This window comes from Opisthocomus hoazin, chromosome 12, assembly GCF_030867145.1.
Source record: "Opisthocomus hoazin isolate bOpiHoa1 chromosome 12, bOpiHoa1.hap1, whole genome shotgun sequence".
Lineage (NCBI taxonomy): Eukaryota > Metazoa > Chordata > Aves > Opisthocomiformes > Opisthocomidae > Opisthocomus > Opisthocomus hoazin.
The window spans coordinates 12,861,700-12,878,771 of record NC_134425.1 but is presented as its reverse complement, the minus strand read 5'-3'; the positions used below and the strand labels follow the sequence as shown (position 1 = coordinate 12,878,771).

At 40.0% G+C, this 17,072-nt stretch overlaps 1 protein-coding gene across 1 annotated transcript in view; it reads right to left on the bottom strand.

Moving 5' to 3' along the window:
* LOC104338255 (neural-cadherin) overlaps positions 1 to 17,072 on the bottom strand; it is a 67,374-nt gene that overhangs the window by 7,164 nt on the left and 43,138 nt on the right. The window contains 10 exon segments of the mRNA XM_075433994.1: positions 1,925 to 2,169; positions 3,140 to 3,320; positions 5,078 to 5,342; positions 6,553 to 6,719; positions 7,595 to 7,775; positions 8,342 to 8,465; positions 10,695 to 10,822; positions 11,427 to 11,554; positions 12,557 to 12,771; positions 13,639 to 13,916. Of these exon segments, the coding sequence (XP_075290109.1) occupies positions 1,925 to 2,169; positions 3,140 to 3,320; positions 5,078 to 5,342; positions 6,553 to 6,719; positions 7,595 to 7,775; positions 8,342 to 8,465; positions 10,695 to 10,822; positions 11,427 to 11,554; positions 12,557 to 12,771; positions 13,639 to 13,916 (1,912 nt within the window).

Here is a 17,072-nt window from a genome sequence, read left to right as displayed (position 1 = left end):
TGGGTCTGAAACTGGTGTACAGAGAGGTCTATGCCCCGCACTGTGCTGCATCGCTATACCCTTCCAGCTGAATCTATGCATTTGAGATGTATGTTTACCTCTTCCACCCTGCTTCCCCCCCACAACTAACAGTGTGCATCACATGTTTTCATGCATCATGTAGCTTTTTAGCAGTCATTTTTTAGCTGAGCTGATTTTGAGATACTCAAGAAGTCTTTTGATGTTTTACATCCCTCCTATTCTTTTTACTGTGGCCACTAGCAGAAAGCTAACACTTAGAATTAATATATCCCATGTTCCAAGAGCGTAACAAGAGTATAAACCAGAAGTAGCCCCACTGAAGACAGTATCTCTTCCATACAGATACCAACAGCGTAAGCTCCTGCCTGATTTTCTGCTCAGGATCAAAAGATCCTGCGCTTGTCATTAAACAGTTGTGTCATTAACAGCATTCTATTAAGTTCATGGTTTCTCTGGGCCACAGTGTTAGTGTTAGGGCAGTTGGAAGCTCCGAAGCCCCACTGTGTCTTTAGCTGAACAACATGAGCTGAAGTCCTCCCCCCGGAAGGGAGGGCTGGGGAAGGTTCTCATGATACTGTACCAACATGAAGCCACCCTGGTATTGATTTACTTGCAAAACAGTTCCATATTTGAATTTAAAAGATGTAATCAGATGTCAGAAAAGCAGCTGTTCTAAGCTACTGGAAACTTACAAATGTATAATTAAAATTGCATGAATTAATCACTTTTAAGTGCATTACTTTCTGGAAGCTGTGTAAGAGAAACGGCATCTGAAATCTTGAGAACAAGGAATTTTATTAAAAATTCTCCTAACAAAAGTTACAGTTGTGTGATAATACCATTGTTAACCACATCTACTAAAATTTTCACACCACTTGGTAAAAAAACAGCTGCTTCTAACTCATAATTTAGACCTGAAAGATTAGCAGGATTATTAGGTAAAAGATACTGTTGGTTTTCCAGTCAAGTTCTGTCAAGCACAGGCAGCAACACAAAGTCAGCTCACAATAAAACTGCTATGACACGGCAAAACCCCCTCCTTTAACACAACCATCTCTGATCAGCTTCCACTAACTGGGATTCCAGAAGCTCTGAAACCTGCTAGCTTCCCACAACATTTGCTGTTCATATTTGCATGGCAAACATAGTATCTAGCAGAGCTGGGGAAAATTCTGGTATGTCAGGTAGCTACAGATGGATGCAAAATACTCCATGATACATTTTCATACTCTTACTATGACTTCTGAATGAAACTTTATTAACACTGTAAAAGCCATGAGAAAAATCCTATGTCCCTACTCAGGCAAACTTTCATGAAATTCAAATAAACAAGGACTCAAAGACGTAATCCTTCCTCACTAGTGAGATCCTTCTTTGTCTTGCCTCTTCTTTTAGAGACCCAAGCCTGACCATGGCTGAGGAAGCCAAAAGCAGCTGTTAGGAGTTGTGACACAACCGGTAAGATGCAAGAGACTGCTCCTGTCTGACCAAGTGTATTCCTATCGGACAGTGTATTTCTCCTAGGCTGAAAAATCTGCTTCATGCTCAGTAGTATCTCAAACAATGCTTATCTGGTAGCAATTTCCTCTCTTGCTGTTCAGTTGAATTTGCTTCCAATGATACATCTGAACAGTTCCTTGGTAGTCAAGTGAAAATATGCAGAAAATAAAACTGCAAAGACTTTCCATCACTCACAAATGTTGATTCACTTAGCAATATATGCACACAGGGATGAAAAATAAGTTACTGATGGAGCTGAGACCATGGCAAAGAAACGAAGGCAGAGTCAAGTCTCCGTCAGGAAACTGAGTTTTTCAGTAGGAGCATGAGATGATGACTATTCAGGACAAGACGGATAAATGAGTTCACCAAAGGTAATACAAGATGTAGTTGCCATAACTACCTAACAGGGCCAAAAAGCAAATGCAGATGGCAAACATGGAACTAAAGCTCAGGCCTGTATCCTTGTGAAAGATCGCCAGTGTGATTTCACAGTGACGTCCAGTATAGCCATCAGGGCAGCGACACAGGTACTCGGTTGGTGACTGTGAGATGCAGGTACCATAGTTACAGGGCCTTTTAGCACACGCGGTGTAGACACACTGTCTGCCAGTGGCATTCTCCACGATCATGTGTCCCGGAGGGCAACTGAAAGAACAAAGGCAAAATGAAACCATTAAACTTTGAGAAAAGTAGGCATGATAGACAGCATTTAAGATTTTAAAACAGTCTTTTATGATACTCTATATACAGTTTTTTAAGTAGGTACTAGAAGTAAGGTACTTAGAATAATTACAGGATTGTAGTCTTCTCTAAAGCAGTCATATAACAATGAGCTCCACAACTTTAAACCTTTATGTCTGTGGCTTTCAGAAGTTCGGTAGTTCCACTGGCTTCTGCAAGATTATGCTTGTGAAAAATAGCTGGATTCTGGTCTGCAGTTCTGTCTAGACACGACAAGCCACACTATGTTCTTTGTGTTTCCATCACAGTGAATATCCACAAAAAGATAAATCTCTAGAAAACTCCATTTGTGTGGACAGTGGCAGTAACGCTTAAAGCGTAAGTTCTCACAGCACAACTAACTTGAATTAGTGCTGTCCTAACCTCAGCCCCAGCCACACACAAGAACGCTGAGCTTAATGACACAGTGCTGCTAATGCAACCCGAGTGGCCTCTAAGGGAACAGAGGTCACAGCTTAAGACAGTATGAGAAGTCAGACACCAATAAAAGAAAGGACATCCACATGGCAGAAGCCAGCTAGCCATGCTAGTGTCCCACTCCACTTAAGCTAACATACCCTCTTTTCCTGCTTTTCAGGGTTTACAAACATTTTGGATTTGCTGCTATTCTTCAAACATTTTCAGTTAGAATGGACCACTGAAATTGTTACAGAATCAATGGAGATACACTGATCATCAGCTACTCACAGTACCTAAGAGGACAGTGTTCTCCGAGTAACCTGATGCCTATGCAGGCATCTAGCTTAGTGTTTCACTGCGGTTCAACCGATTTGATGAGACTGCCAGTGGCAGCCTTCAAGTTGCACTCTTCATCAGCACCCCCCCTTTCCCACCTGAATCCAAAGGGGTTTGTGCTTTTATTTCCACCAGTTACCTGCATTCATGCATCATCCACAAATCAATACAAATAAATTCCTGGTTACAAGGGTTATTCCTACAAGCCTCTGAAGAACAGCCTTCTGTGACGCCTTGGGCACTTAATACTGACACCAGCTCCTTCACATGAGTATCCAGAGGAATCCTGTAGTTATTAAATCTGACATCCTTCATACACCCTGCGGCAAGGCACAAAGAGACTGTTTTAAAAGCCATTCAGCAAGAACGATACAAAGCAGCTGTAAGATTTGACAGTTTATGTTTAACAAAGGACCCAGGCCACCAAAGCTTAAATCTAGGACTGAATTTACTTAAACTTTCACAGCATTGTTCTCCATTTTTTGACTGAACTTGTTAAAGTTTTCATCAAGATTCACAGTGTTTTTCACAAGAATGAAGTGCTGCTGCAGGTCCCTATCTACTTGTGTTCAAGGCAGCAGAACATGTACCCCTCCTCTATGTTTTCAATAGAGAACTCCAAATATTGTGGAAAATCTGTTATATTCTTCAATGTGTACCAGTATAAATTGTGTTTGGCTGATTTTAATTGTAGTTTACAGCTTAACTTTATAGAAGAGCAAACCACAAATAATGGTGAAACAGCCTTGGGTCACTAACAGAAATTTTGCACTGAAGATGTGTGGCATTAATTTCATATGCACGAGATGCCTCAGCATAAAAGCATATACCTCGATGAATTAAGTACATTTTATAACTTCAAACTCCCTAAAGTTTTTGCTGTCTAACAGCAACATTAATTGTCTTAATTAAAATGATCTTCATGTAACTATTTGATTTCTTCAATCTATTTACTTAAAAACAAATACTATTACTCCCATAAATAAAAATTCAAAATATAGTCCCTAGTTCTCAGCATAAACTTTAGTTATTGGAATACTTCTAGTGAAACAATAGAAAACAATATGTTTCTAAATAATTTGTGACACACTTCTGTTGTAAGTTGTTATTCTGCTTGATGTGTATACATTTTATACATCATCTTCTCACACTCACTGAAATATCTATCTGGTGAAAACATCACCACCTTGTTCCAAATGGATTTACTAGAATTTGGTTAAAGAGGTGGAAGACATGGGAGAGAGAGGTGAGAGGCACCAGGCGCATTTAACTGAGTCATGGTGTGTGCCTTCCTTGTCAGTATAAAAGATGTGCTGCGTAACTGTGCGTTACTTACACTGTGATTTTAGGCGAAAGGTGAGCTGCCAGCTGAGGACAGAGTAGAAAGCTGTTATGGATATCTTAACCTTACACTTCTCTGTATTTCTCCTTTGTGTAACTACTCAATTTCCAGGCTGAAAACTGATCTGTTTTTTTAAACAGACATCGTGACTTTGTCCACTCGGTTGCTAAAAATTTAGATTGTTAGCTCTAATTCAATAAACCATTTCTAATGTTAGTTAATGCTTCAGCTGTAAAATCCAATAGTACAAAGGCAGTGCGCACAAAGGTAACAAACCAGAGATTGTTGTGTGCTATGCAATGCACATACAAAATAGAAATACTCCTTTGAGCATGGGGACAGCTGTATTTGGTAGGGAAGAAGAGGTGCCAAATGGACCAGACAGAACCACGCAATGAACCAGTTCTGTGTATCTAATGTAATGAGCCATCCACAGTCCACCTAGGAGAAGCCTGTGGATCTCTAGTTAAAAATACTCTACATACAGTTGTGTGAAGAGGTTATCATCCTTGTTCCAAGTCCAGTAGCTAACAGTATTTGTATATAATTCCCTGCTGTACCTTTTGCCTCGTCAGAACAGTTTATTTGTCCCTTTTGCAAAGCGTCATGCAAGAAAGCAGTTTACTTTGGGCTCTGCATAAACAAGAAAGCTGCTAGCAGCATGCCCATGCAGTCCCAATAAACCTTCATTTTTACACATCCAAATTCTGAACAGTGAGATCAAGAATTCCTCACCTTGAAAACTCTTGTTCTGATTGAACGGGTAGGTGTTTCCAAGGACAAAGCTGCTGGGGTCAATCACAATCTCTTTGTATACTCCTGCTGCTTTCAGAATTTCTCTCTTCCCACCTCCTTCATAAAGGCGAAGAGTAAATTCATTTTCATTTCTCTCCAGTGTGATATGATGCCATTCACCATTATCAATGTGGTAGGAGGGAAGGTTTACAGCATAGTCTCCATCACCCAGATTATATGAGACCACTAAGAATCCCTGAACAACCTTGTGAATAATTAACAAAGTAGTTAGAAAAAAAAAAAGTCATCACCTGACATTTTGTATTGAACCGTAACTGTAACATTACTTGAACTAAGACTTGTATGTAATTATCAACCACAGAATCACAGAATCACAGAATGGTAGGGGTTGGAAGGGACCTCTGTGGCTCATCCAGTCCAACCCTCCTGACGAAGCAGGGTCACCTACAGCAGGCTGCACAGGACCTTGTCCAGGCGGGTCTTGAATATCTCCAGAGAAGGAGACTCCACAACCTCCCTGGGCAGCCTGTTCCAGTGCTCCATCACCCTCAGAGGGAAGAAGTTCTTCCTCATGTTCAGACGGAACTTCATGTGCCTCAGTTTGTGCCCATTGCCCCTTGTCCTGTTGCTGGGCACCACTGAAAAGAGCTTGGCCCCATCCTCCTGACACCCACACTTCAGATATTTGTAAGTATATATAAGGTCCCCTCGCAGCCTTCTCTTCTTCAGGCTGAACAAGCCCAGCTCCCTCAGGCTCTCCTCGTAGGGGAGATGTTCCAGTCCCCTCACCTTAAAGCATTTAAATTTAGGGTATGTTTACATGGCACATACAATATAATATAAAGATACTTCAGGTACTACTGAACTAGACAACCTAAATAGTGGTAGTGGTGTACTCACAGTAGTATGTCATTCACTCAGAGTAAGTTTACCCTGCTTCTCTCTTGGACAAATTCATGGGGTTCTTCAAACACTTGAGAATCTGATGTATCACTTCTACACTGACAGCTCAAACCAGCTTGGCTGAGGAGGTGACTCAGAGTGGTATGTACAAACTGAACAGGTTGCCATTTTGAGAGTCTGACATCATTAGAACTGCTACAGGGACCTTTCCTGGCAGGGTCTGAACCACACAGAATAGGCCACTTGTGACCATGGCTGAACAGGACACCAGGGCAGACACACTACTCATCCTATTCTGTATAGCAGACTATACTTCACTGTAACTGACAACACATTCCTTAGAAATCCGACGGGATACCATGGTTGCATGGTCAATACCTTAAGCGAAAGATCAGTTCTGTAAATGTCCATAAAAAAAATTCCAAAGATTTTGTGCTTAGCATAAGGTTTTAAGTTCTCTTTCCAACTCTTAAGCTAATGTTTCTCTGGCCTAAGTATTCACTAACACTGATTTAACTTTATGCTATTACTGCCTGGAATGCTGTACTCACCTGTAAGGTGATGTATTCATCCTTATTTCGAGACAACATGCTCGTGATGACGCTGTCAGGCTGCCGTGTCCTAATCATGGCTTCAAACAGCGTCCTACGGGCAGGCACACTGACAGGAAGCTGATAGCGGATGTGACTTCCTGGCCCAAATCTATACTCTTTGGCAACTAAAAAGATAGGATAAAGACCTTTAAACCATTTTGTGAGGAGAGGGTAATATTGTTTCCATTATTTTCATAATAAGAGTTGCAAGTAAAAGAAAAAAATTTAATGCACAGCACAGATCCATGAGACATCACTTGTCTTTTGGGACATGGCCCTTTATCTGTTTCCTCAACTTCCCCAGTCACTCTCCCACTTCATCCTCCTCTGGAAAGAGGTGCTATCCCTCCTGACTTGATGCTTCTCCTTACAACGCTCACAAAGAATGACAGCAGGAAAGCAGAAACTCTGACCTAGGTCAAAGAAGAGACTGCAGACAAAATATTAAGTACCACAACCAATTTTCACAACCTGCTGTTTTATAGTTGTCTTTTTGCTGCAAACTTTGGCTCCATGAGGGCTAAAGAAAAGTTCCTACTACACTGAAAGCACAGATCCTTAAGCCAAGAGTCTCTTCCAGACACCCACAGAGCAGTTTTTGAATTCCAGTTGTATAGTACTAATTCTGCACAGTAAATGGTACTAGCACACTCACATTTACGTTTATTAGATATTTCTGAAAGTGTAAACATGCAAATTCAAAAAACTGTGATGAAAATAAATAACTTTTTTCACAAATTCTTTTGTCATGCAGTCTCCATTATACAGTTGCACAAACAACCTGAGGACTAAAGAAATGATCTGATACTGAGAGAGTAATTTCTCAAAAGGAATTAGAAAAGAAATTGTTAAAAATCGCAGGCAACTATATTGAAACATGGCTTTACTCAATGTAAACATCAGAAACCACCTCAGCAATAATTACCTGCAAATATTTTAAGTTTTCTGTAATGTAAAATTCACCAACCTATCAATCATGTAACAGAAAAACAGTCCTCACCTTTATCACATCGATAGCCGTAGTAACCCGGTAAACAATGACAAGCAAATGAGCCCCAGTCTCCAAGACACCTCCCATGACCACCACAGGAAGACAACCCCATGGTCTCACAGCTCCCATCTGTCAGCATGCAGCCAGGGAAGCTATTCAGGGACTCTGCAGGGGACTGAAGGTCATATACCTTCAAAAGAAAATTGTATGACACTGAAATACTATTTAAGAAACAGTTATATCTCATTCTTAAACAGAACTAGCTATACTACATAACAGTCTGTTCTTCATCTGCATTGTTTGAGATGCTAAATTTGCTTTTTGACATTCACCTTTCAGCTTACTTTATCAAGACCATAGTTTGCCTTTGAATAAACTCAACTGATTATGAAAGCAAAAAACTCCTAATATTTCCTGATAGGGCAGACAGCTGGCATAAATATACCATTATACAATTGCCATTCAGAAGTTCCCTGAACGCGCAAAGAAGCTTGGAAGGCAGCTGCATGAAGTAGGGGATAAACAAAGGCACAGTTTCTGGCTAACAAATACATCTGTTTGTAATTTAGAAAACTTTTCAAATTAGTCATTCTGATTATGACAGAAAAATCGAGAATTTTCTTGTATTTTACACTGATGCATATAGGCATTGAATAAATAAACAGAAGAAAAAGTTTCAGGTATATTACAAATCTCCCAAAAATTTAATAAAGAAGTTTACTCCTTTGCTAAAGCAAAACGTTACACTTCTCTTACCTGAGTATCCAAGATGAAATTGTGCAAACAACCAGAAAAGTGTTTGTGTAGCAATTGTGGGTAGGAATATGGTAATGATTCTTTTACACCACCCAGCTGCAGAACATGGTTCACATTCAAATACCTTTAAAAATTATATGAATAATAAAAATAGATGTGAATTTACGTTCAAACATCAGCATTATATAATAAGGCAGATAAATAAATGTCTACACTGCATATCCAAATAATAGAAGCTTTATAAACTAACACAAGAACGCAACTGTGTTATTATCTTCTTTCTCTGAAATAGAGTCAGTCAGTGAGCAGAAGCTGGCCCTTAAAATTAAAGGGTAACTTATTTTTGAAACATGACAGTGAAGTCTACTGAGAGTTTAACTATGGGAGAATATTACAGTTCAGGTATGTTTGTGTTCAAGTCAGGAACAGCTGTGATATTCTAGACACCATATTCTCCCTCAAGCGCTTCTGTGTGTGCACATTCATCCTATACTGTAGGAATACCACAACAAAGACTGTTTTGCATATGATAAAGGCCAGAAAACTACAAGTTGGGTCAATGTGGTCTAAAAGGTACAGTACACACATTCAGGCTCTGCAGTGTCTCCCAATCATCTCTCCGAGCTAAAGAATTCCACATATTTTAGTCCTCACAGAGTTTCTTTCTCCCCAAGTTGTTATCAAATCCTTTTTTTCCCTCTTCATTTGTTCTTATATTTATCCCTTTTCTGTGTGCTCCTTTCATGACCAGAAGGGCTCCGTGCATCTGCTGACAAGGCTTAATCCCAATGCTAATCAGCACACTTGCTGGGACTATCTATTGCACAGCTCAAGTATCTTTATTAGTACAAAGGTTTCCCTAAAATATAACCTGAATATTCCTCACTGAAACTTAATGCCTTGTACAGAAGAGACTGTCTAAATCCTCTTTGTAGCATTCTCTTATATACACTGACTTACCATATCTCTCCTCAGTTTGCCCTTCTTTCAGTTAAGTGACCCCTGTTCCGTCATTCTTGATAGGTCATATTCTCAAGGCAAGCCAATTACAGTCGTTGCTCTCCTCTGGACGGCACCCAGTTGGTACACACCTATCCTGCACTGTGGTGTGCAAATGGGACCCAGGACTCCAGCTGAGGCCCAACAGTGCTAACCAGAGTGGAAGGACTATTTTCCATGTCTTAGAGATGTACGCGTGTTGAGGTATTATTGTGTCGTGCCTGCCTTTTTCACGTTGATGTGGCATTGCTGACTCACTTTCCAACTACCACCCATAGCTTTTATTGACACTTAGCCCTTCTTCCCTTCTCTCTATTTGTGAGGCTGGTTGCTTCTGCCTAGATGCAGTCCTTGGCCCTTTGTCACAGTGGTAAAATAAAGTGTATTTCCAGCTCCTATTTTCAGTTTGCTGAGACCATTTTTAATTCCAAGCTATGCCCTCCAACGTACTGGCCATGTCTCCCAGCTTGGTGTCATGAGCAAGAGCAATAAGCATCAGTTCAAAGGATTCAATTATACTGAATCCAAACCCTTGCAGAATGCAGCTGAACACATCCTTCTGCTTTGAATGTAACCACTGCTTTTTGAGTAAGATTTTCCAACTTCTCCAGTTTCAACCAAGGCTAAGGGCTGACCCAATAGTACAAGCAACCTAAACCACCAGAGTCATTATTGCACCGTGGCTGTGTTATTTTGCTGGAAAACAAACGCAGGGGATTGTATGTCTCATTAAGAGATGCTGCAGCCCACCATCAGGCACAGCAGCACCTGCCTACTTTATTAATCAGTAGTTTATACAAGTACTCCAGGCTGCAAAGTGAACAGTATGGATACACGTGCACTCCTTCTGACTTCGCTACAAAGGCAGTAACCTTGGATCAGACAGAGACCCTGATGTGTTAGTCTGCCTTAATACGTTGGCCAAAGCTTGTCAGTAGGAGCCCTCAGACTTCTACCAAACAGACAGTAAGATGGGTTGAGGATCCAGAGTTATTGCCATTAAAAAGTGAACTAGCCTGTCTTCACAAGGTTTTCAAGAACAGGCTTACAGCGACTGGATAAATAAAGTAAAAGGAAAGAAATCCTGTGGGTTAGGGATGGTACGCAGTACCCAGAAAGCTCCAGTATCAGCCACATAGTGTTCTGGGGTTATCACTTAGTGTTACAACACTACTCGGAGGAGGACCTGTTCCTTAAAATTAGTTTAGTGCTTTGAGGTCCAGATTTGGCCCAGAAGGTCCCAGAGAAAAGCAAATGCTTTTACGCTCCTAGTCATTAATAAGTTTGCTTCAATTTGATAGGTGAAATGTTCAAAGGCCTTAGAATAAACTCAGTGAGTCTCCAGAAAATGTACCTTGCTCTTTGTGGAACAGACCCAAAGACTTCGCAATTTGTACGATCTTCAGTGGACAGCCATCTGCCGACTCCTTCTACCTCTGACACAACGGCTGCACTGCAATGATCCAAAGTGAATCGAACATCCTACACCAAAACACAGGATTACTGAATTCAGAATTTCTGTAAAATTCAATAAACAAGTTAGATCAAATTTTCATCTTTTTCTTTTTTCATACCGTCAAGCAAAAAGGGTTGGATTTTTTTCTTGTTCTGTTTTCCATCTTGCAATAAACAGTAAAGCCAAAAGAAAGGAAGACACTTAACTCTGCATTTAACGTATCCTTCTGAGTAATTAACCACTTCCACAAAATCTGTAGCTGCATTTGCAAATAAATAATTATCTGCTTTTTGCACACAGGTAATTGATTTCAGTGTCCAAATGTGTACACTGAATGTGCAAATTACAACTAAGCCTTTTCCACATTCCACATGTGCTACAGAGCTTAAAAAAAACAAGAAAAAAAGATTCCTCTGATCTTGGAATATGGATTACAACATAGGCAGATGTGGAATTCACAATGCTGTCTTCCCAAAATTTGTATTATTTGTCAAATCTACAAGCACAGTTAGAATAATACATACAATAATCCAGCCTGTTTTTTCTACCCTCCTGTTTCTGCACAGGCAAATGCTATTGGAGATACAAATATCCTGATGTGGGAGGGAAAAAAAAAAAAAAGTAACTGACCTGACCATTGGTTCTGACTTCTAGTCGATGCCATTTTTTGTCTGCTACATTCAGGTGACTTGGAAATCGCAGCGTCAGAAAACCTGAGCCATGGCCCATCTTCAGCACAGGAATACCACCCGAGAGTTCTAATACAACGTGAAAAAAAAATTAAATTCAGCTGTGAGAATCCTTCCATTTTGGATATTGTAGCAACTAGTGAATGTACTGATTTAATGGTTATTGCTAGTCAGAAAAAGTGGGGTTCCCTACAGAAATAACTACAATTATATTCTATGACTTCTATTAAGCAGAAATACTTATTCAATATAGTATTTATTTTTATACTTTAGATTGTGCCACTTCTTTGTCAAAACACTGGAACTAATTCCTGTTAAGCAATGTGCAATTTTACACCACTCTAAAACAATTAACATATGCAGTTTTACTCCCTCCCGTCTTCTATTCAAATTCACAAGTAACTGCAAAACAAAGCAAAAAAGAGGTTAATGATTAACAATATCCAGTAACATTACCTTTCAATTAATTAAATATAAAATACCAACTATACTGTCCATCCCGTATGTTAATTCACCAAAACTAAGCAGTAGTAACCTTTTAGATGTGTCAGCATAAAGCAATGACTTCTACTTGTGTATAAATTTTCCTACAGTGGCACGCTGGGGCTGGATTCATCTATCAAATCATTGCCTGACTAAAAAGAAGTGCAAAAATACCCCGAGACTGGAAGCAGGTTAAGTGGAGTTCTTTTCCCACCGAACTAGGTAAGAATGACATCCAAATAAGACTGTGCTAATCATGTAATACCTGTCTTCAAAGTACCTAAATTCTCTCATAGCACTATAAGTTTTCCTAGGGGGATTTATATATATATATATATCAACCTGTCTATTTTGCTTTCCCCTTGAGTTCTGCCACTCTGCGATGGATCTAAAGCCATAGGTGCGGCTACAAAAAAAGACGTCAAAGGCGAAAGACCTATTAGGAAACATTTCAAAATATTTTCAAACCCAAAAACAAATTATCTCAGAAGATGGAGAGACAGAACTCAAACTCTAACTACTACGCTGTTCACAGGCAACCCATTCCCAAAAGACATTTAATTTTTTCACACGTCTTTGCAGGAGTACCTATTGCAATGAAGTTTTCTGTACTCCCAGGTTCTGGATTTGATAAAGGACCACTGTATAGTAAAAGCCCATCTGGAACCACAGTAATAAACTCTAGAGAGAGCGAGCTTTCAAAACAAGGTCTGATGGGACGAAACCATGCATAACCATTTCCATGGAAACTGTGCTTAGTCTGCTGGCAGTCTGGTCCGTGAAACGAAGCAGGACAGAGACATCTGAAAGAGCACAAACACAAAAAATAGCCAAAATTCCCCAACGTTCAACTTTTTTTTGGTTTTACATGCAGCAAACGTAGCACTTCAATCACAGTAAAACAAAAGCTGTGAAACAACAAAGATTTTAGCAGAGTCCCAGGGGTGGTTGGCAATTATTAAAATACTTTCAGAGTACAAAGCATACTTATCCACTATACTATCTCCATGCAAAAAAAGTATTTTGAGGCCATGTTTTTGAGAATGATGAATTATTTCACCAAATATGTAACAGAGCACCAATCATCAGTTGGTCAATTTATTACAGAGAAAACTCAGGGAGGTTAATTCCTAGCTAGAATAAACCAGTATAAATTCACTAAAGGAATACTGGTGCATGCCAGGTGATACAATAATACAGCAAATTTCCTGTGTAATGTCCTCTAAACTCCTTATTACGCATTGTTTAAAGCACATTTCACTCCCCCTACATCCCTGCTTCTACCACTGATATTCACCTTTATTATGACTCTTCTGGAAAAGGAAAAAAAAAACCAAACCAACAACCCACAGAGCACGCTTCCCTTTCCTTCAGACTAATTACGTGCTCTTAAAAAATGACAGCATTAGTTGTACCCAAGGTATTCCCTCTTACTCATGCACTATTTCCACCACTTTCAGGACTACAGCCCCATCATTGGGCTGTTAGTAAAGACTCTGTTGTCTTTAGATTTACATTCCAGTGCACCCGTGGGTTTTTTTATTTCTCCTTCAGTCAGAAGTACATTTACAATTTTTTTTAAACCTGTATCTTATAAGTTCCACTTGACACTTTAAAAATAGAAGTAAAAAAAAAAAAAGTAAGAGAATCCGCAATACAAGTTTCCTGACCTGTAACCATTCGAAGTGTCAATACACATCCCACCATTGAGACAAGGGCTTCGAGGGTAGAAGGAACAAGACTGATGAACTCGGTCCCTAGCTGGACAGGTGCAGACCGCATCGATGGTGGTTGTTACAGAGACAAACGACACGCTTCCAGTATCCATCACTGTTGGGATGTCACTCACGGCGAGGTAGTTTGTACAGCTGCTGCCCTCACTACAATTTGCATTCCTACATTCATCTACATCAATCTGTGAAATGTTCAGTTGCAAAGCTGACTGGATCTAAGAGAAAATACAGTTTAACACATCACCAGTCTCCTCCTAATGAACGTTTTTACCTAATCCTAATCCTTAATTTTTGAAAAATCTAAACCATCATAGACTTAATTGACTGCTTTAGTTTCTTGAGTATTAATTAGTAACATCCCTGACTATACAGGTGAGCAAAATGATTTGACAAATACAATAAAAATTTCAAAAAATTTACAGTAGAAGTATTTCTTAAAAACTTAATCATTGACACAATTGACTGTAAACACGGTAAAACTGTACTGGCCTAGTAACATTATTTCCAAGGACCAAAGCTCTGAGAGCAGTGATATTCCACCTTCCGAGCTGTGTCATCTGCATCCTGATAGCAACAGCCCCATTTCAGCTCAAGCCAGGATAAAAATTCTTCCTCATGAGTTATACCCAGATATTATTTCTTACGTTCTCTTGCACATAAGGATACAGACACAGCAAAATGCAGGGCTGGGCTGCATTCAATAATAATGTCCACAGACAGTGGCCTGACAATACTACTCTGTAGCAATTAGGATTCAGCCTACTGGTTCAAACCCTATAAACTTGCATTTAACGTCAAACTGTCTAAAGAAAAAATGCAGTCAACTTAGCATACTGGATACTATATTCTATTCTACATTAACCTTTGTAGTTCATTGTTTTTATCATTAATTGGGGTTGCACCTGAAAGCCCAAACACCGAGAAGAGCCTCACTATATATGTAGGTTTTGTAACACAGTAATAGAGTCTCTGCAGTTTACAACTTCTAATCCAAACAGACCAAAGAACTACCAGAAAGCACGCAGAAGGGAAGCAAGCTGTTCACAGTAAGCCTGAGGACAGTAACAGGGCTGCCATTATTTCAGACCTTTTGCAATGCAGCCAGTAGCCTACACACTGGACTAAGTTATCAAGAAGTTTGTTCCCTGGCACAACAGCTTTATTCCTTCTGCTTGTTAGAGGATTTTGCACAGATGCCTATAAAGCTTCAGAATTTGATGTGTATTTGGAAATTCAATTATGTTAAAATGATGTGTATTTAGTGCTCAGACCTGACTACAAGAGAATTCACTACTATCATAGTGGTATATGCTGAGGTATACAAATGTAGAACTAAAAACATGTGATCAGGCTTAGAGTATCTTTCCTTATACATTCAAAAGTTATTTTTTCAAATGATAAAATCTATGACAAATATTTAAAAAATAAGCTTTGAAAAGACCAAAACAAATACATAAATACTAAAGCACTTCTGTTTTGTTTTTTTAACTTGTGCAGTCATCTTAGTTCACCACTGTAAGAACTTTGACATTTATAATCAATTGTCAGCATATTCTCAAATATGATAACATGTATTGAAAAACTTGTCCCCAAAGGCATAAAATGTACTTCATAATGACAAGATGCATCCTGTCAATGCAGTTTCGTGTCTGCTGCCCACATCTATCACCATTAGCGGAGAGTCTATAACGCACACTTTGACAGCTATGTAATACTGTTATAGAAAAACATAGTGTATATAAACAACCTTGGCTCCTTTACAGTATTAGGATGGATTATTTTTCCACTAAATAAAAACAGTTGTTGTAAAACTATATCCCAAAGAGCTAATGCAAACCTATTCTTTCTTAGCAATTCAGTGAATAATTTCAGTGCTAATTACTTGTTTTCTACAGTTATAAACACATGTACAAAAACTACTGGAGAAATTCTCCAGCTATGACTGGTTTTCTGCAAACCATTGGTGATTAATAGCTCACTAGAGCTATTCACTAAATAGTAAAAGGTGATATACAATTAATACAAACATAGTTTGTAGTAGTAAAAAGATGTGAAGCAATCCCCTTGTTACTACTTTGATGAATTCACCTGCCATATATTATGGCACAGAATATTTGAAATCTATGCAATATTCTATATTATTGTTGCAGTAATTCAATAGATATGCAAAAGAAGCAGTCGTTACGCTTCATGAATACTATCTCTGGTATTTCCTACTTGGTCACTCTGAAGAGTCTTATAATCCACACAACTATTTAAGATAAAGTAAGATGTAGGATACTCTGGTTTGGTCCCCAGAATCAGGCAGACCCTACCATATTCACACAAATGGAAACTGCTGTTTTCTCTTCAGGAAAAATCCTCCATGAGATGTACCATGTATTAAACTCAAATATGCCCCCATAGCCACAAATGACATGTCGGGTAGCGCTGCCTTGCCCAGGGCACGTTACAAGCCGAGCAGTGGCATCTTGCCTTTGTGCAAGCAAGTAGCTTTAGTGTCTGTTCAGCAGCATCTGCAGGACTTCAGGAAATCCAAAATCTGGAGGACTACAGAAAATAAAAGTAGAGCCAAGGCAGACTGTGTCTGGGTAACTGAGTTAGAGGGCATGCAGGATCTGGTAAGAGAGCAGGGCAGTCTGGGAACATGAGGAAGCGGAAGAAAACATCTTACATTCAAAAACTATTTTCCCCTTCACAGAATCACAGAATGGTAGAGGTCGGAAGGGACCTCTGTGGGTCATCTAGTCCAACCCCCTGCCGAAGCAGGGTCACCTACAGCAGGCTGCACAGGACCTTGTCCAGGCGGGTCTTGAATATCTCCAGAGAAGGAGACTCCACAGCCTCCCTGGGCAGCCTGTTCCAGTGCTCCGTCACCCTCAGAGGGAAGAAGTTCTTCCTCATGTTCAGCTGGAACTTCATGTGCTTCAGTTTGTGCCCATTGCCCCTTGTCCTGTCACTGGGCACCACTGAAAAGAGCTTGGCCCCATCCTCCTGACACCCACCCTTCAGATATTTGTAAGTATATATTAGGTCCCCTTGCAGCCTTCTCCTCTTCAGGCTGAACAAGCCCAGCTCCCTCAGCCTCTCCTCGTAGGAGAGATGTTCCAGTCCCCTCACCATCCTCGTAGCCCTCCGCTGGACTCTCTCCAGTAGCTCCTCATCTTTCTTGAACTGGGGAGCCCAGAACTGGACACAGTACTACAAATGAGGCCTCACTAGGGCAAAGTAGAGGGGAAGGAGAACCTCCCTCGACCTGCTGGCCACACTCCTCCTAATGCACCCCAGAATACCATTGGCCTTCTTGGCAGCCAGGGCACACTGCTGGCTCATGGTTAACCTCTCGTCCACCAGCACACCCAGGTCCCTCT